At 46.5% G+C, this 20,570-nt stretch overlaps 1 protein-coding gene, 1 long non-coding RNA gene and 1 pseudogene across 4 annotated transcripts in view; 1 reads left to right on the top strand and 2 right to left on the bottom strand.

The window, feature by feature from the left end:
* Positions 1–9,656, bottom strand: part of OVOL2 (ovo like zinc finger 2) — a 34,190-nt gene extending 24,534 nt beyond the window's left edge. For 2 of the 3 annotated variants that reach the window (XM_045362462.3, XM_045362460.3), the window contains exons 1-2: positions 9,276–9,607; positions 8,398–8,618 (exon numbers count right to left, since the gene is read on the bottom strand). In XM_045362462.3, the coding sequence (XP_045218397.2) occupies positions 8,398–8,618; positions 9,276–9,375 (321 nt within the window). In that variant the 5' untranslated portion in view covers positions 9,376–9,607. Of the gene's footprint in view, positions 1–8,397; positions 8,619–9,275 lie in introns of all 3 variants that reach the window. The other variant, XM_005568274.5, reaches the window with a different exon arrangement.
* A 291-nt stretch (positions 9,657–9,947) lies between these two features.
* Positions 9,948–10,954, bottom strand: LOC141407893 (uncharacterized). Its single transcript, XR_012419110.1, has 3 exons — positions 10,816–10,954; positions 10,439–10,554; positions 9,948–10,085 (listed from the first exon to the last, which is right to left on the bottom strand). It is a non-coding gene; the product is annotated as an uncharacterized lncRNA (long non-coding RNA).
* Positions 10,955–18,592: 7,638 nt separating this feature from the next.
* LOC102129927 (thioredoxin-like protein 1 pseudogene) lies at positions 18,593–19,805 on the top strand (annotated as a pseudogene).
* The last annotated feature ends 765 nt before the right edge of the window (positions 19,806–20,570 follow it).

The raw sequence follows: 20,570 nt of genomic DNA, 5'->3' as shown, positions 1-20,570 counted from the left end.
TCCAGCCTCAGCCATAGAGCAAGACTCTGTCTCAAAAAAATAAAACAAAAAAATATGTTTCTCAATTTGCTTTTGAATTTTTCTCTCTTTGATGGAAGAAAAGGGGAACTTAAAAAAAAAAAAAAAAAAACCTAAACTAAAAAGGGAGCCACTAGCCCCCAGTCCTTCATCTGCAACTCTGTAATTCAAAAAGCTCTGAAAAACAGCTGGGTGTAGTGGCTCATGCCTGTAAACCCAGCACTTTGAGAAAAGCTCTGAAAAACAGCTGGGTATAGTGGCTCATGCCTGTAAACCCAGCACTTTGAGAGGTGGAGGCAGGAGGATCACTTGAGGTCAGGAGTTCAAGATCAGCCTGGCCAACATGGTGAAACCCGGACTCTACCAAAATACGAAAATTAGCTGGGCGTGGTGGCGCACACCTGTAATCCCAGCTACTCAGGAGGCTGAGGTGGGAAGGTTGCTTGAGCCGAGAGAGCACCACTGCACTCCAGCCCGAGTGACAGAGAGAGACCCTGTCTCAAAAAATAAAATAAATAAAATAAAATGTATGACAAAAAGCTCTGACAACCAACATTCTCTCCTATCTCCAGTGACAGTGAAATCTGACCTGAGCTGATGTAAAAATATTTGCAGACTTTATCCCATTTAATGTCAATATTCATATGTTTTAATACAGAAATTATTAATATATTTAATTATAGGGTACTGCTCCCGGCCTGCCAGGGGTGGTTTTTACACCATGCTACCTTCTGGCAAAGCTTAATTGTCTCACCCTTAATCCAAAATTAACACTTTGTAAAAGGCTTATTAATGAGGTAGGGAAACTACCATAGAGGGAGGAAAATGACATAGGTCTTGAAATTAATTCAGGTCACGAAGATGAAGAGAGAATGAACAGCTCTCCAACCCCATGGCCTGGCGCTTTTCTGGGCACTGTCCTGTTTTCTGCAGGATCTCAGCTTTCATTTCAAAAAATGTGTAAAATTCTCCTCAAGTTCTTCTAGAAAACAGGACTCGGCGGCAAAACAAACCAATCATTGTCTCTGCACTGCTGAAAACTGCAGGAGCATCCAGGGAGGCAGGGCCTTCAGCTGGCCCTCTGACCAACTTCAAAGCTGGCTCAGATCATTCACCTGTCAAACTTCGAAAGGTGAAAACGACGACAAAAAAAAGAACGACCTTTATTTTCTGTTGATGTTTCTAGCAGACAAGTTCATTTAGTTAATGGTCCTGTTTCCTGTAGGAGGACATTCTGAGTCCAAGGCTACCTTCTGGTGGCCATTTGGACAAGATTTCCACCGACACGTGGCGATGCTTGAATGCTAAAAGCGTGCTAAGCATATTTCCCCAATTCATTTGGCATTCAGATTCCCCTCCTGGTCCTATGTACCGTTTCCTTAGACTTCACAACTCCCCTACATGGTAGAATGGAGAGCCTTCTCAAATGCAGAGAAGATGAAGGGAATATATATCTTTATAAACCCAAAGAAGAAACTGAGGCCCAAAGAGAAATGACTTGCCCACGGCCACATGACTTGTAGTGGCCCACCCTGAGAATTTTGAATGTGGTTGTCATCTGCAAAACTTGTGCCTACAGTTCCCTCAGGACAGGCCCACAGGTCTGTGGGGCAGGAGGAGGGGGCATGAACCCCATTGTTTGTCTCATGTCATCATGAGTCCTTAATGTCAGACTATCAACACTAAGGGCTAAAGCATCAAAGCCACATGTTGACTACGGCTGACATACTGGACAGTGCGGTTGTCCCATAATGCAATGGAACAATGCTGAAAAGTTAAAGATCCTTGGGTTGAGTTTTGCCACTAACAACTTTGAGGAACTCAACAAAAACTTGCTGGACTTAATTTTTCTCACCCTGAAAGTAAGGAGATTTGGGGCCATACATGCTTTAAAGATTCCTGTAGTCGATCCTGTGGAAGGACTCAGTATCTATCCCAACTCCTTTTGGTGGGCCTTCCTGTACTGCAGAAGCTAGAGAAGTGAAAACTACACTTCCCTGACTCCTTTGCCATGAGGATTTGGGAAGTAACTTGGGTTCTACCAATTACATGCACTACCAGGAGATCTGAATTCAGCCCCGAGTTAACTGGGCAGAGACAGGCAAGAGGCAAGTGTTTTACACTCTGCAATGGCAGCCGTCGAGGTGGCAGCTTCCTGATTGGGCAGCAGCCGCAGCTCCTAGGTGGCCCCAGTTCTGCTCTGTGGCTCTAAGTCATTCGTAAGAGCTCAGCTTGCTCTTTCTTTAGTCCATTTAATACCTTTCTCTGCTTAAACTAGCTATAGTGGATTCTGATGTTCATAACTAAGCCTATGTAGTCCTTTCCAACAATAAAAACCTACTTCATCTATATTCAAGTTTAAAACCAGGTAATTAATACACATTGTTCTCATATTCCTCCTTTTCCCCCTTTTAATTAATTTAACCTTCATCAAAAATCCATTCCAAGCATTTTTCCAGTATCCCTTTTCTTCCTGCTTTCTACGTTTTCCTTCAAATGCTATCACTCATGTCTAGGGACTGTTGACTTCTTCCCCCACCTATATTCTTGTTCTATGTTGACTTACGTCCTTCTGTGACCCAGGCACTACTGCACTGGTTGCTGGGGAGTGCGAGCCCAGTAGGAAGTGTTCCCTGGCTCTAATGGGTCTAGAGTGGAAAAGAGAAGTCCGTTGGCCAAATGTGCAGCCAAGAAAATGGGCAGCAGGTTACAATGGGGACAGCAGGAGGAGTATTCAAGGCTGTCTTGGGAGACAAAAAATAGGAGGAAAGGAGTCAGAGATGGCGCTTATATTCCCTTCCAAATATCAAATGAATTGGTTTTTAAAAATGGCTTAAATCCATAATTCACAACAAAATGAATGAAATAACAGATTGAGAGCCAGGCTCAGTGGCGTGTGCCTACAGTCCTAGCACTTTGGGAGGCTGAGACAGGAGGATCGCTTCTGCCCAGGAGTTTGAGACCAGCCTGGACAACATAGTAAGGCCCTGTCTCAGAAGGAAAAATAAAGACAGAGAAAGAAAAGAAAGAACTAATTAGCCATCAATGGAGAATTCTGGTTAACGACTGATTATCTTCATTTATAAAGGTAAATAAAGTGAATCCAGCATTATTCTGCCTTTCATAAATGAACTGTGCCACTGGGAAACCAAGCAGTAGATGAGGCAAAGTGTGTCTCTATAGAAATACATCAGTTAATAAACAGAGGACAGAATTAGATTACTGCTGTTTTAGAACACCTAATAAGCCAAAATATTTAGGTCCTGAGCATCAACTGCTAACATCAGAAAAAGAGAGATAACCAAATATTCAGTGCCTCTGATGAAGACAGATGCCTCCCACTGTGACATATTCTAGCTGAAATAGAATAGAGCTGACCAAGTGGGGAGAGTTGCATTGTCCAATAGAACTTTCTGTGGTGACAGAAAAATTATATTCTCTACTGTCCAGTACATTGGCCACTAGTCACACGTGGCTACTGAGCACTTAAAATGTCACTCGTGGAAATGAGGAACTTAATTGTTATTTTGAGATGGGGTCTGGCTCTGTTGTCCAGGCTGGAGTGCAGTGGTGCAATCTTGGCTCACTGCAACCTCTGCCTTCCGGGTTCAAGCAATTCTCCTGCCTCAGCATCCCGAGTAGCTGGAATTACAGGGACAAGCCCCATTAATTTTTTTTTGTATTTATTTAATAGAGTCAGGGTTTCACCATGTTGGCCAGGCTGGTCTCGAACTCCTGACCTCAGGTGATCCACCCGCCTCGGCCTCCCAAAGTGCTGGGATTATAGGCATGAACCACGGCACCTGGTCTAATTGTTCATTCTTAATTGACTACGGCTGTGATAGTCACATGTGATACTGGATGCTGCAGCTGCAGATCCAACTACTCGTTTAGAGAAAACCTAGGGGACTGAGGAATGTTAGGCACATGGTGATGTGCTCAGCAAAATCCAGACTGTTGGGAACTCTACAAAACAAATCACCCATTTCTTCAACAATTAACTTGATGGAGGGAAAATGTATGAAATTAAAAGAGGCTCAAAAGACATGCCAATCAATTACAACGTGTAGACATTATGTGGACCTGATTAAGCAAACTAGAGGGGAAAAGTAAGAATTTATGAGACAATTAGTAACGTGAACACAATTGGTAATGTGGGTGTGATCATGAATTTTGGTTTTTATCCACTAAACGCACATTCTGAATGATTTGCAGTTGAAATGGTATGATGTCCTAGATTTGCTTCAAAATCATGTGTGGGGCAAGGGGTGGGGGTGTGCCTGGGCAGGAATGGCCATGGGGCTGTTGGGGCTGGGTGGCAGATACGCACCGCTGCGCCTTTGAGATTCTAAATAATACAAAGTGATGGGGGTATGGGGACTACTCCATAAACACATCTGCACCACTACAAGACTCGTTAGAGAGCTGAGTAAAAGGCCAAGAATACTTTTGAAAGAATCTAAACTTACTTTATTTTGAAGAACCCATGGAAGAAGGCAAAAAGAAAGAACAGAATAGGACAGGGTGAGAGGACAAATTCCCTTGGTACTCCATACTGGGACCTGGGTCCTACCAGCCAGAGAATCACGAATGAATACTATCAGTCAACTGGGTTAACTTCAGAGTTACTTCGTTTCTAATAAGCCTCCACAGGACAATGGTGATTAGTATTTCCTGGGTTTCTCCACCCGGCAGCTGGAGACCGGCAGATGGATCCAGCACAAAAGGGACCTGCCGTGCACACTCTGTGGAATGTAAGTCATCTTCTCACCCCTATTTGTTTGGCAAATTACAGAATTCTCAGTAGTAAAGAGACAATTTCACAATCTGCCCTGAGGCACACCGTCAAAAGGCAGATGGGCTGGGAAAGGCCAGCCACATTTCTTAACCTGCGCCTCGGACTCCTTTTCCAGATCCACCCATCAACACGATCCGTGTCCTTACTGCAGCCAACAAAATGTTGGGCATTAAAACTTGCTGTATGTCACTGTCAGCTAACTTCCTCTTGGGCAGTTTACACATACGCAGAAAGCTAAACACTTTACACTCACTATCTCATTTAATCTATGCAACTCTTGTAGGAGGCTGATTGTTTGAGTCCTCCACTTTACAGATCAAGGAACTCAGGCCCAGAGGAGATAATGTATCCATGACCACAGCCTTTAAGAGGGGCCCGACTGGCCGGCCGGGTGTGATGGTTCACACCTGTAATTCCAGCACTTTGGGAGGCCAAGGTGGGCGGATCACCTGAGGTCAGGAGTTCAAGACCAGCCCGGAAAACATGGCGAAACTCCGTCTCTATTAAAAATACAAAAATTAGCCAGGCTTTGGGGTAGGTGCCTGTAATCCCAGCTAATCGGGAGGCTGAGGCAGGAGAATTGCTTGAACCCAGGAGGCGGAGTTTGCAGTGAGCTGAGATTGTGCCACTGTGCTCCAGCTCTGGGCGACAGAGCGAGACTCTCTCTCAAAAAAAAAAAAGAGGAACACGATTGGGATTTTCCTTCTGACATCATCCAGAGCTTCTCCTCTGCCCAGCAGGAGCGCCCACACTTCTTGGCTTGGCCCCTTCACCATCTCACCCTGTCCTGGTTACATTTCTAGCTCTTTACCGCCAACTCTCTCCCGGACCCCAGCAAGCCCTGTTTCCTATCTTCAGCCACCACAGCTTCATCCTTTCTATGCTCCAGCTGCGGGACTCAGCCCACACTGCCCTCAGGCCCACCCCCTCCCTTCTCCCTGGCTTTCAAATCCACATCAGGACACCTTCCCCACTCAAACTGGTCACATCTTTGCTTGGAATTCTGGTTTCACGTTCACGGTCCTGCAGCAGAGTTAATAATGTTTGTGTCTCCCTATTAACCCAAATACTATCTACGGTTATTGGACACAAACCATGTTCTACCCTCCACTCATTTATCCTCACAATGCTATCAAGTAGGTATCATTATTATCATCTTACAGATAAGGAAACTGAGGCCCAGAGGGTGAGCCACTTGCTCAAGGTCACACAGCTAAGAAGTGACAAAGCCAGAGCTTACATGCTTAATAACAGCTACTACCAGATGATTCTGGAAGGAACACCAGGTTGGGAGCATTTTTACCTCCCACTGCCTTGCACACCCCAGGTGTTAGATGGGCAGAGTGTTGCCTCTCTGTGCCAGGCAATGGCTCAAACCTGCCTTTCTTGTGGTCCCGGGAGCCCACTGCCTAAGAAACAAATTCTTGGCTGGACACGGTGGCTCACGCCTATAATCCCAGCACTTTGGGAGGCCGAGGTGGGTGGATCACATGAGGTCGGGAGTTCAAGACCAGCCTGACCAACACGGAGAAACCCCATCTCTACTAAAATTACAAAATTAGCAGGCGGTGGTGGCACATGCCTGTAATCCCAGCTACTTGGAAGGCTGAGGCAGGAGAATCACTCGAACCCGGGAGGCAGAGGTTGCAGTGAGCTGAGATCGAGCCATTGCATTCCAGCCTGGACAACAAGAGCGAAACTCTGTCTCAAAAAAAAAGAAAAAGAAAAGAAAAGAAAGAAAAGAAACTAATTCTTATAGAAACTCTGTGAGTTCAGCATGCCTTGGAAAGAACTTTATAATTATACAGGCAATTCGTTCAGTCATTTGAAAACTGCCAATGCCACGGCTGATGATAATTCTGGAGGCTTGGCGCATATTAACACCAAAATGTCTCCTTTTTGAGGGTAGAGGCAGAAAGAAGGAAGCTAAACATCCCCAGTAAATAAAAACTCCCCTGGAAACTATGGAAAGAAGACTTTTAACGGTTCAGGAGTGAATTGTGCCTCTCTGCCCCACTTCCCCCAGAGAACAGGCAACTAATCTAGGAAATCAGATTGGTTTACGTCTTCCTTTAATCCAGGATTCCAACGGCCCTGTGTGCCTGAGGCAGAAAAGATTGCCTAAAATGTTGGTTAAGAGACTGGATGAGAATCTGTCACTTTCTCTCCAGGGGAATTTGGGCAATTGGGGGACAGAGGGGCAAACTAGCTGCAGAGGCTCCCAAAACAACGTTGCAATTGTCCTTTCAGCCTGGTGATAAATATGCAAGTGGGGCACTTTGTAGAATTTCCCGAAGGGCAGAGCTACCAGCCTCAGGCAAATTGTTCCCTCCCATTTAACCCCACCTGGCCCAGAAGAGCCTCAGGCCAGTTGACTTTGAACGTCACCCTCACACTTACCGCTAGGCTACCGGACCGCACAGTATCGGCACTTCTTTTTTAAAGAGGTCTTTCCTTTGGATCCCAGCTGAAGCCTCAAACCTCAATTCATAACCAAATGCGCTTCAGCCCACCCCGGAGTCAAACCCTGGGAATATGCAATGTGCATAGGGGAGGGGTGGCCTCTCCCAGGAAAAAGAGGATTGCTTTCTCAATCCACAGCAAAGCCCAGGCTCTCCCTCCCCACCCTCTACTCCCGGTCTGGGTGGCGGGAGGGCACCGGAGAACCCTGGAATTACCACCTATACCGGGGATCTGGGGGTGCACAGCGTCGCACTGCGGCTCACCAGGCTAGAAAGTGGGGTCAAGTGATCATAAACCGCCACCCACTAGCTCCAGCTGGCTGAGTCAGTGGAATGGGATTCCTAAATCTTGGTGGGTAGCTGATACCTTTGAGCAGACCATCATGGAAGTTCTGCCCGAAAGCGCAGGTGGGCGTCCACAATGTTCGAGGGGGCCCTGAAAAGCGACCATAGATGGGAGCAAACACTCCAATCCACTGGGGTAAGGGCGCTCGAGAAATCGGTAGTTGAACCCTTTTACCCATCAACTTAATTCAAGATTGGAAAGATGACAGATCTAAAGTGCCGTACACAAGTCTCCTGTCTAACAGACACTGGGAACCGCTCGTGTTGGGAGAGGCCCACTATATGTCAAGCTGCCGCCCATATCCAGGACATAAGCATGGGGGGTGAACTCTCAGAACCGCGGCGCCAGGAACTGCGTTTCAGAGGGTGAAATTTCTGAGAGCGCGGGGGCTTCCTTTCTGACCTCGGGAACTCCGACGGCCTTCGTTATTCTACAGGCCTGGCGCACAGAATGGGCTGCTGGCGGAAGGCAGCGATGCCAGTGCCTTTTCCGCAGTTCCAGAGGCAGCACTCGGCATCAGGCGGGGCCACCGGGTGGACAGAGCCCACTCTGGGAACCCGCCGCCCCTGCGCAGCAGCTACCCTGCAGGCAGGAGTACGCGCCGAGGCGCCCTGGCCGCCGCCCAGGGGCAGGTGCAGGAGCTGCGCGGCGGGCGCGCTCGGGGCGCGGGTGCCGGGTTGCGCGGGCGGGCGCGGCAGGGAGGGGCGCCGGCCCCGGGAGCCCGACGCCAGGGCGTGGTGCAGGTGGCGGCGGGGGCAGAGTCGACACAGTACCTTGATTTTCGATCTGGCGACCGGGCGCTGCTTGGCCGCCAGGTGTCCATCGGGGCCCTCGGCGTCGCCGGGCTCGGGGGTTTCGCGCTCGGGGGCGTGCGGGGACGAGCTGCTCTCGGCTCCTCCAGGCTCCCCCGCGCTGCTGCTGCCGCTGCCGCTGCTGCTGCCGCCGTCGCTGCGGCAGTCCTCGGGAGGGTCGTGGAGCAGGCGGCCCAGGCCCACTGCGGAGGGAGGGGCCGCGCCCCGACATACACACTCGGCGTCAGCCCGTACGCCCGCGGCAGTTTGACCTGCGGGCGGTGCTGCCGCCGCCCCGCCCCGGACCTGGGCACCTCGCCAAGTGGGCAACGTCGCGGGGGTGGGCGAGTAAGCCCCGGATCGACCCCTACGGCTAGCTTGGAGTGCTGGGGGCCTCTTCCCGGTCCCAGCCCTGGCGCCCACGAGGAACCAGGTGGCCACGCGCGGCGGAGGACCCTGCGCGCCAAGTTTCCTCTCTGGGCGGGGGAGGCGGGTCTGACCTCTCCCCAGCTAGCCCCAGAAGGGTTGGCGGGCCTTTGTGCACCCCCATGAGGACGTGAGATTGGGGGTAGCCCCTGCTGGCTTTCAATCCCTTTCCTGGGCCACCTCGGCCCGCGCTGCAGCCAACGGTCCTGCCGCCGGGCAATTAGAGGCTCCCACTAGGGGGAAGGGGGCGCCCAGAGTCCCGGGCATCCCAGTCCCTCATTGCCCGCCCTCCCTCGCCTAGAAGACCCCCGTGTGCCCCCCGGAAGAGGGGATGAAGTGGGGAGCCCGCCCCTGCCGATGAGCGGAGAAGACCCGCCACCCCTTCCCCCACCCCGGGAGCCCAGCGCCCAGGCCCGGCCCCCGCGCGCGCTCACCTGGGATGTAGGTGTCTGCCCTTTTCTCATCCGGGAGTTCATCCCAGCTGCGTACCGAGACCCCCAGGCTCCTCCTCTTCACCAGGAAGACTTTGGGCATGGTGGGGTCCCCTCTCCCGACCGCGGCCCCCTCCTCCCGGCTGCTCCCCGCTAGGGGCGACGGCGGCGGCTCCGTCCCCGGCTCCCGGCGGCCAGAGCCCACCTTCCCGCCTCGCCTGCCCTCTTCCTCCACCCCCCGCCGCGGCGCGGCCCAGGCCTCTCCCCCGCACGCCTGGCGACTCCCAGCCTCCCGGCTGGGCGACACCTATGCCTTAAATCGCGAGTGAGACCACGCCGGGGAAAAAGTTTCATAAGGTGGAATAGAAAAGGCACCAGGAAACTTGGGAGTGAGCATGCGCCCTGCAACATAACGGTGTCAACAAGCTCGCTACCTGTCCGACCGGTTCCGGCGGCCGGGGCTGCCTGTTCCAGCCCTTCCTTAGGCATGAATGTTTGCAAAAGAATTTAAAGTCTGCTCTTCCCCCTCCTCTTTTTAAGAAAGGAAGAACATTTTTTAATCAACCCCCGCCCCATTCTCCCATCACCTGCACCTCGAGGCGAGCTCTTCGAAGTAAACCCCAGGTTCGCCTCCCAGGGCACCCTTCCGGTGAGTTGGGGCCTCCCACGAGTTGCCCCCCTCCCCCGCCGGGTGGATTTGTCTTCGACGAGCCAGAAAATGGCTCAGTTCCTCTGGACCTTGTGGAGCCTTCCCGGGGCTTGATGAAATCTGGGCGGTCAGAAGGGCGAGGCGGCGGGAGACTTCCAAGGATTCTGATTATTAATAATGGGGGGTGGGGGCTTAGGAGCTTAAGCTATCCATCAACTACAACTCCCCCCCCCCCAAAAGCAGTAAAAATAAATTTAAAAATTCGGCATCTTTAGAACACGTTATTTTTCTGACTAGTATACAATTTAAGAAAAACAGGGCTTGCCCCGCCAAAGCAGCTTCTCCCCACAAGATGTTGCACCCCGAGGCCCCCTCACCCCAAGTAAACATACAATAGAAACAAAAGCCAGGAGCATATTAAGCAAATGCAGCCTCAAAACAAGCCCCCAATCTTCGTCCACTCCCACCATTGCCTCCCCTAACCACCCGATCCCCAAATTCTGAGACTGGGAAATACCTTTCCAGGAAGCCAGCATAGTGAACATTGGCTACATCTTCTCGCCGCCCCTACTGGGGAGGTAGGAAAGCTTTGCATTTATTATTATATCTGTTTGTTCCTATCAACCTTTATGCCTGGAGGAGAGAGGGAGAGAAGGAGGGGGAGTTGGTAAAATATGCCAAGTTTCTAAAGCAGTTGTGCTCACGTTGGGGGGCGCGCTGCCCTTCCCAAGGCCTTGTTCGGGTGCGCCCAGGACAACGGGCACAGCCTCGTGTATCGCTGCGGTCGCCCTCCTCCAGGAGGTCGTCAGACGTGTGCCAGCTGCCGAGTGCTGCGGGGGCGCGTCTGACCCGGGATGCCCTGGAGCCCACGGCTCACCCAACAGCCAGCCTCACCTGCCTGTAACCTGACCCTCTGCGCTCGCAGCCTACAGCGCCCGGGAATCAACACAGCGGTTTTCCCTGCTCCCTTCCGCCCTGAATGGCCCTTGGGGACACAGCCGCCTGGTAACGGATTTCTCGGCGCTATTGGCGGACTCGCGCGGCGCAGGCAGCCGGGGCGCAGCTCTGCCGGGGCTGCAGGCGGAACCGGTGCGCGGCGCCTCTAGGTCTGCCCTCAAGGAGTCACCCTCTCTGAACTGAACCCTGAACTCCAGCTTTTCTCTAAGGAAAACCAGCTAAGAACGAAAAAGACTTTGATCCCAGTGAGCCGGAGAAGGAGGAGGAGGAAGACATTTCTGTGGCGGTGCAGGAAAACAAGGCTTCTTGTCTACGAGGCTGATGGGGCAGCTTCCGGGAGACTCTGCAGATGTATTTTTATCCGCCAACAAACGGGATTTGCTAGAAAGAAGGAGCTTGGGTGAATGGAAGAGTAAAAATAAAGTACAACTATGAAGCTACAGAATTATTCCCAGTCTTTAAAAACCTTCAAAACTTCACTTGGTTCAGAAGTCCCAATTATACGGAAGAGGCTGTCAACTCCATTTATAAAGCTTTTTTTTCTTTCACAGGTTTTCAAACCAGTGAGTGCCTTGACTACTTTACCTACTTGTATTATTTAAAAAGATTATAGGACGATGAGGTATAAGGCTAGAAACCTCCAAGGGAATGCAGCCTTTAGAGGTTTGGGGATGAAGACTTAACAGGATAACAACACTTTTATTCTATGATCACTGGATGCACACCTACTATATTTGCTGGGTGCTTCTTGAGGAGAAAGGAATTTTAATGTGTTTTATTTCTCTTTTTTTTTTTCTTGATCAGACGTGATGGGGTCTATCAAAATTATTAACATATACAAAGAACCAGCTTTCATCTTGGTTGACTTGCCTCCATTGTAAGGTCGGTTTTCTAAGTATTATGAGAGGCGTTGATGAAGTATCCCAGGAAGTAGGATAAGAAATGAACCCAATTCTTATTTTCTTGCACTGCTATTATATGCTTATACACTATTGGTGAGAATGCAAATTAATTCAGTCCCTGTGGAAAGCAGTTTGGAGATTTCTTAAAGAACTAAGAATAGAATTACCATTGGACCCACCAATCCAATTACTGGGTATACAACCAAAGGAAAATAAATCGCTTTACCAATAAACACTCGTGTGTTTATTGCAGCACTATTCACAATAGGACAGACATAGTATCAACCCAGTTGCCCATCAGTGGTGGACTGAATAAAGGAAATATGGTATATATACACCCTGGAATACTATGCTGCCACAAAAAAAGAATGAAATCACATCTTTGCAGAAACATGGATGCAGCTGGAGGCCATTATCCAGTGCAAATTAACTCAGAAACAGAAAATCTAATACTGCAGGTTCTCAATTAGAAGTGGGAGCTAAACATTGGGTACACACAGATACAAAGATGGGAACAATTAACAAGGGGGATTCCAAAAGTGGGGAGGGAGAGAGGGGGGAAAGTTTGAGAAACTACCTATCAGGTACTATGTTCACTATTTGTTGTTATTTTCATTTTATTTTTGAGACGTAGTTTCCCTCTGTTCCCAGGCTGGAGTGCAATGGTGAGAGCTCAGTTCGTTGCAACCTCCACCTCCTGAGCTCAAGCAATTCTCGTGCCTTAGCCTCCCAAGTAGCCAGGACTACGGGTATGCGCCACCACACTAGGCTACTTTTTGTATTTTTAGTAGAGACGAGGTTTTGCCACGTTGGCCAGGCTGGCCTCGAACTCCTGAGCTCAAGTGATCTGCCTGCCTCGCCCTCCCAAAGTGCTGGGATTATAGACATGAGCCACCACGACCGGCCTGTGTTCACAATTTGGGAGATAGGAACATTAGAAGCCCACATTTTAGCATCATGCAATTTAGCCACGTAACAAACCTGCACATGTACCCCCAAATCTAAAATTAAAAAAGAAAAGAAAAAGTAAATAACACTTTAAAACTTTTTCACATTATTTCCTAAATGCCTTTATTTACATTCATTTGGTAATATTATTTGTCCCATTTTTTAAGAAGGAGGGAAAATAGGCTATGAGAAACCAAGTAGCATTCAAGTTCCACCGGGCGCTGTGGCTCACATCTGTAATTCCTGCACTTTGGGAGGCCGAGGCAGGTGGATCACCTGAGGTCAGGAGTTCGAGACCAGCCTGGCCAACATGGTGAAACCCCATCTCTACTAAAAATACAAAAATTTGCCAGATGTGGTGGTGCACGCCTGTAATCCCAGCTACTCGGGAGGCTGAGGCAGAAGAATCACTTGTACCTAGGAAGCAGAGGTTGCAGTGAGCCAAGACTGCCCCACTACACCCCAGCCTGGGTGACAGCAAGACTCTGTCTAAAAAAACTCTAACTGTGTTGCCCAGGCTGGAGTGCAATGGCACGATCTCAGGTCACTGCAACCTCTGCCTCCTGGACTCAAGCCATTCTCCTGCCTCAGCCTCCCGTGTAGATGGGATTACAGGCGCCTGCCACCACGCCTGGCTAATTTTTGTATTTTTTGTAGAGACGGGGTTTCACCACCTTGGCTAGGCTGGTCTCGAACTCCTGACCTCATGACCCACCTGCCTCAGCCTCCCGAAGTGCTGGGATTACAGGTGTGAGCCACTGCTCCCAGCCCAATTATTCTTCATATGCACATCCTCATATCTCATTTGCAACAAAGTCAGTTTAACCTATTTGTTAAATAACAAACTATCTGCATAAGTTAAAAATATATAAAAGTAGACATTTATATCTGAGCCTCTTATTACATTAAGCACAAAATGTACTTTTGATTGTCTTGTCAAATTGTAGAGATGAGTTGCTGAGGCAGTGCAGGTACGTTTGGTAGAGTTGAGTGAATTTGGGCTGTAGCTATTGGCCTTGAAATAGATTCATTTCCATTCCTTCCACCTGGGATCGTAGCCTCTGCCTTATTTGGACGGAGCCCTCATTATGAAAGCAATTTATCTGGCTCATATTACACAATGTGTTAAATACCTTGTTACCTCTTTAAATATAGACATTTTGGTCATAGTCAAAGTTGAATACTCAGAACTTAAAAACACCCACAAGATGTTAATAAAACCAAGTTCAATTTTAAAAAAAGAAGAAATGAATCCAATTCTTTACAAATCTCAAGACTGAAGTTGGAAGAGACAGGAGACATAATGTGGTCCATACCCCACCCAATATTGGGGGTGAGGGGTCTGTACAACATCCTTGGTAGGTGTGTATCTAGCCCTGCTTGAGTACTTCCAGAGCTGGGAAGCTCACTGTCTCAAAAAGCAACCTATTCTCTGGTTAGACAACAATGATGCTAAAAAGCTTCTCTTTCTGCTTATGGAAATCCGCTTTCCTGCCCTTCCATCTCCCCTTTTATTCTGTCACCCAGGGCTGCTGAGACTCCCTCTGCACTTCCTCCTGCTGCACTCCCTCCCCTTGGTAGTTCTTCAAATTCTTGAAAGCCGCCATCTGCACCCTCATGTAAGACTTCTTTTCTCCAGTAATATATAGTCAGGTTGAAAGGAGGCAGGTACAAACCTGCTCAATGGCATCCCTGGAGCACAGAGCAATAAGGAGAGGGTAAGATGTTGAGAAAATATTCCTAAGGAAACTTTATTTAAACTTTCTTTTTTTTTAGGCAGAGTTTCGCTCTTGTCCCCCAGGCTGGAGTGCAATAGCAGGATCTTGGCTCACTGCAACCTCCATCTCCCAAGTTCAAGCGATTCTCCTGCCTCAGCCTCCCGAGTAGCTGGAATTACAGGCATGCACCACCATGCTCGGCTAATTTTTTGTATTTTTAGTAGAGATGGGGTTTCTCCATGATGGTCAGGCTGATCTCGAACTCCCGACCTCAGGTGATCCGCAAAAAAGAAGAAAGAAGAATATAAGGATTATAAGGGAAAACAGCAAAACTACTATTGTTTGTAGTCACTATCATTGTCTATAGAAAACCCAAAAGTATCTGTAGACAAGTTATTAGAATTAATAAGAGAGTTTAGCAAGGTCACAGTGTAGAAAATCTGAATGTGGGCTGGGCACAGTGGCTTATGCCTGTAATTCCAGCACTTTGGGAGGCCAAGGTGGGTGGATCACGAGGTCAAGAGATCGAGACCATCCTGGCCAACATAGTGAAACCCCGTCTCTACTAAAAATACAAAAATTAGCTGGGCGTGGTGGCGCGTGCCTTAGTCCCAGGTACTCGGGAGGCTGAGGCAGGAGAATCACTTGAACCCAGGAGGTGGAGGTTGCAGTGAGCCGAGATCGCACCACTGCACTGCAGCCTGGCAACAGAGCAAGACTCGGTCTCAAAAGATAGAAACAAAGAAAGAAAATCTAAGTGTGTAAGGTTTGAGTGTCAATTAAATTTCTACATGCCAGCAACAGTCAGAAAAATAAAAAGACTAATCAAAAAATGATTTAAAACACAACAAAAATACAAAGCCCCTTAGAATTGATTTTTTAAAAGTATTGTGCAAGCTCTTTGTGTATGAAATTAGAAAACTTTATTGGTAGCCGGGCGTGGTGGTGTGCACCTGTAGTCCCAGAGAGTCGGGGGAGGCTGAGGTGGGAGGATCACCTGAGTCTGGGATGTGGAGGTTGCAGTGAGCCTATATGGTGCCACTGCACTCCAGCCTGGGCCACAGAAAAACAAGACCCTGTCTAAAAGACAATCAAACAACAACAACAACAAAAATCTTTATTGGAAGACATTAAAGAAGACACTAATCAATAGAAAGTTTTACCATATTAATGGATTGAAAGATTCAGAATCAAAGAGGCCAAAAATCTCCAAATTCATCTGTCGCTGTAATACAATTTTTAAAAATACTTGACAGTCTTTTTGTGGGACATGATAAATTTCTTTCAAAGTTTATGTGAAAGAAGAGTCGAAACACTCCTGAAGGACAAGGTGTGTAGACTTGATCGATCAGATACCAATAGTAATTAAAATGATGTGGCATTCACTCACAGAGGGACAAGTGGTACCTGAGAGAGAGCCTGGAAACAGCCCCACACGTATGTGTGCATTGATTTATGAGAGAGGGTATGCAGTGCAGCAGGGAAAGATGTCATATTCAATAAATGGAATTGGAACAAGTGGTTATCCATTCGGGAAAAATAAAAGAAAAACAAAGGAAACTGAATAACACACATATTAGTTTCTGGTGGATTAAACATTTAGATGCGTGTGAATACATATACTCGTATATGCACATAGACAATGTAGAAGAATATGTTTATGACCACAGGATAAGAAAGAATTTCTTAAATAAGACCCAAAAAATAAACCACAAAAGAAAAATGGTTTCCACCTTGAAGAACTGTGAACTTAAAAAAGAAAAGAAAAAGGTTGGGGCCCGGCACGGTGGCTCACGCCTGTAATCCCAGCACTTTGGGAGGCCAAGGCGGGCAGATAATGAGGTCAGGAGATTGAGACCATCCTGGCCAACATGGTGAAACCCCGCCTGTACTAAAACTACAAAAAATTAGCCAGGAGTGGTGACGTGCACCAGTAGTCCCAGCTATTCAGGAGGCTGAGGCAGGAGAATTGCTTAAACCTGGGAGGCAGAGGCTGCAGTGAGCCGAGATAATGTCACTGCACCCCAGCCTAGGCAACAGAGCCACACTCTGTCTCAAAAAAGAAAAGAAAAGAAAAGAAAAGAAAAGGTTGATAAATTTAATTGTAGACAAATTAAGAATGTCTTTATCAAAACACACAATAAGGAGAATGATACGCTAAACAATAAACTGAGTAAACTTTTTGAACACATTTCTCTTACAAATGATGAGAATCCAGAATATATAAAGAACTCTTATGAATCAATTAAAAAAAAAGACAAACTCAATAGAAAAATGGCAAAAGACATGAACGGGCATCTCCAGGAAAACATTAATATATAAACATACATATAAAAGATGCTCAATCTCATTCATAAACAAGAAAATGCAAATTAAAATGACAATGAAATACTGTTTTATATCAGACTGACAAAATCGAGGAGTCTGAAAATACCAAGTATTGGTGAGGGCACCAAGCAATAGGTTTGACTTTATTTAGTAAAATTGAGCCAGATATTCCAACCCACATTTTTAATCTAGAAAAACTCATACATTAGTGAACCAAGAGTCACAGGCAAGAATATTCATAGTATCATCATTCATAATATTCCAAAAAATAAAAACTCAACCTAAAAATAAAAGACACAACCCAATTATCTGTCAATAACTAATTGGATGAATAAATTGTGATAAATTTATGCAATAAAAATAAATGACCCCACAGCCACACACATCAATAAAGCCACACAATCAAAAATATAGTTGAATGAAAAAAGTGAATTACAAAAAAAAACTTATAATATTCAAATTATTTTTAAAAACACATAAAAGTGAATAGGCTATTCAGGAACGCAAATATATGTGTTAAAACCATTACACAACAGGCCAAGTTTGGTGACTGAGGCCTCTAATCCCACCACTTTGGGAGGCCGAGGTGGGCGGATCCCCTGAGGGATCCTGAGGTCAGGAGTTCAAGACCAGCCTGGCCAACATAATGAAACCCTGTTTCTACAAAAATACAAAAATTAGCTGGGCATGGTGGTACACACCTGTAATCCCAGTTACTCGGGAGGCTCAGGCAAGAGAATTGCTTGGACCCAGGAGGCGTAGGTTGCAGTGAGCCAAGATCCCAACACCGTACTCCAGCCTGTGCAACAGAGCAAGACTCTGTCTCAAAAAAAAAAAAAAGCAAAAGCAAAAACAACAACAACAACAAAAAGAAAACTATTAGGCAACAATGGACAATTATGGAAGAATATCAAAAGAATTATGATGAAGAAAAAAGTCAATCTCAAAGTTTACATATTTTATGATTCCATTTATATAACATTCTTGAAATGACAAAATTACAAAAATGGAGAAAAGATTAGTGGTTGCTAGGAGTTAAGGATTTGTAAAAGGAAGACAAAATATTCTTGTGGCATTGGAACTGTGCAGTATCTTGACTGTGGTGGTTGATATACAAGCCTACATTGCGTGGTGAAATTGTATAGAACTAAGTATACACACACACACACACACAAATGAGTACAGGTAAAATGGGGTAAATCTGAATAAAAGCTGTGGATTGTTTCAATGTCAATATCCTGCTTGTGATATCATACTCTAATTCTGTAAGATTTACGGCAGGAGAAGACAGGAAAAGAGCACACAACTGCCTGTGAATTTGTATTAACTCAAAATTAATAATTTAAATAATCATTAGTTACAGTAAGAAAATGACTAATAACAAAAGTCAGGATAGTAGTGACTACCATGGGGAGAGGAAAGGTATACACAAGGAGTGTCCCAACACAAAGAAAAGATAAATGTTTGAGGTGATGAATTTCCTAATTACCCTGATTTGATCATCACACATTGTATACATCTATCAAAATATCACAGGTACCCCCAAAATATATACAACTATCGTATGTCAATAAAAAAATTCAACCAAATGGCCAGACGCGGTGACTCACGCATGTAATCCCAGCACTTTGGGACGTAAAGGTGGGCGGATTACTTGAGGCCAAGAGTTCACCAACATGGCAAAACCCTGTCTCTACTAAAAAAAAAAAATTAAAAATAAATTCAACGATCCCTCCCCGCCCCCTGGGCCGCTCCGCCCCCTGGCGTGACTCGGCACTGAGAGTCCCGGGAGAAGACGGGGCGGTCACCACCTCTTCTGTCCAGGCCTCGGCCTTCCTGAGCGTCTCTGCTTCCTCTCCCAGATCGTCTTCTCCTTCAGTTTGGAAGCCAGTGGCGTCGCGGCCACCCTGCCGGGCTCTCTGTGAGGATGGTGGGGGTGAAGCCCGTCGGGAGCGACCGGGATTTCCAGCCATTGCTGAGCGGCGCGGGCTCCAGACTCGCCGTGGTCAGGTTCACCATGAGAGGGTGCGGGCCATGTTTGAGGATTGCCCCAGCATTCAGTTCTTTGAGTAATAAATATCCACAGGCTGTTTTCTTGGAAGTCGATGTACCTCAATGTCAGGGAACAGCTGCAACAATATATCAGTAACACCTACATTTTTGTTTTTTCGAAACAAAGTGAGAATTGATCAATATCAAGGGGCAGATGCTGTGGGATTGGAAGAAAAAATCAAGCAGCACTTAGAAAATGACCCTGGAAGCAGTGAAGACACAGATATTCCAAAAGGCTATATGGATTTCATGCCTTTTATTAACAAAGCTGGTTGTGAATGTCTTAATGAAAGTGATGAGCATGGATTTGACAACGGTTTACGAAGACACGACCTTCTTGGAATCTGACTGTGATGAACAGCTACTTATTACTGTGGCATTCAATCAACCTGTTAAGCTTTATTCCATGAAATTTCAAGGACCAGATAATGGTCAGGGCCCTAAATATGTAAAAATTTTTATCAACCTACCCCGATCTATGGATTTTGAAGAGGCAGAAAGAAGTGAACCAACTCAAGCTCTGGAACTGACAGAGGATGATATTAAAGAAGATGGCATTGTTCCACTTCCTTATGTTAAGTTTCAGAATGCTAACAGTGTAACTATATTTGCTCAGTCGAATCAAGGTGAAGAGGAAACAACAAGAATTTCATATTTCACTTTTATTGGTACTCCAGTCCAGACAACAAATATGAATGACTTCAAACGAGTAGTTGGCAAAAAGGAGAAAGCCACTAACGTGCAAAAGACACTGGACAACCATATTGCAATCAGATCTACAGCTCCTGGATAATTGCTTGATTCTCGCCGGAGACTGTCAATGTTTCATTCATTGCCATGACCAATAAATCATTGCTTTTGTTCAGATGGTATCACTAGTGTTTCCATTGTAATCTTGACACATGCAATTGTAAATTAAAGTCACTACTTTTGCCAAGATAAATAAATAAATAAATAAATAAATAAATAAATAAATAAATTCAACAAAGCTCACTGACTCGTTGAGATGACTCTGGCCCTGTTGACTGCTGATGCTGTGCTCCAGCCTTCTCAGTTAGATCTGTTTGGGACCTGGGTTGTCTGGTAAGAGTCAGACTTGACAACAACCCCTCTTTCTAGGTTGAACCTTATGTCCCGTTCCTTTTGGTAGATCTAATGGATTACTGTTCTGCAGCCAGTTCTTCATGTGGTACCTGTTAGGCCAGTCCTGGGGGAGGCACAGAACAAACACTAGTCAGTCTTGCAAAGCCTTTCTTTCACTTTAAAGTGAGATTAAGTTAATTCCAATTTGGTTAAAAACTTCCTAAAAAGAGAAAATTTAGTCTACTGATTTGGAATAGGTAAATGGACTTTAAACTTTCTTTAAAGTTGGTAGGTACTGTTAGATTATAGTCTTGAGGTTCATGTGAAACCAGTGTTACCTTATTTTGATTTCCTTGATCAGTTCAGGGCCTGAAACGTCTGCAATGGGGGAGGCAAAAGAATTCAAAATTTTCTGTATGAAAGCATTTTTCACCAAAATGAGCCTCATCCCTTTATGCAAAACACACACACTAAAGGAAATAGGGAAACAGCCTTTTTATTTTATTTATTTATTTATTTTTGAGATGGAGTCTCATTCTGTTGCCCAGGCTGGAGTGCAGTGGTGCCATCTTGGCTCACTGCAACCTCCGTCTCCTGGGTTCAAGCGTTTCTCCTGCTTCAGCCTCCCAAATAGCTGGGACTATAGGTACACGCCACCACA

Source organism: Macaca fascicularis, chromosome 10, assembly GCF_037993035.2.
Source record: "Macaca fascicularis isolate 582-1 chromosome 10, T2T-MFA8v1.1".
Classification (NCBI taxonomy): domain Eukaryota; kingdom Metazoa; phylum Chordata; class Mammalia; order Primates; family Cercopithecidae; genus Macaca; species Macaca fascicularis.
This window is presented reverse-complemented; position numbering and strand designations above follow the sequence as displayed.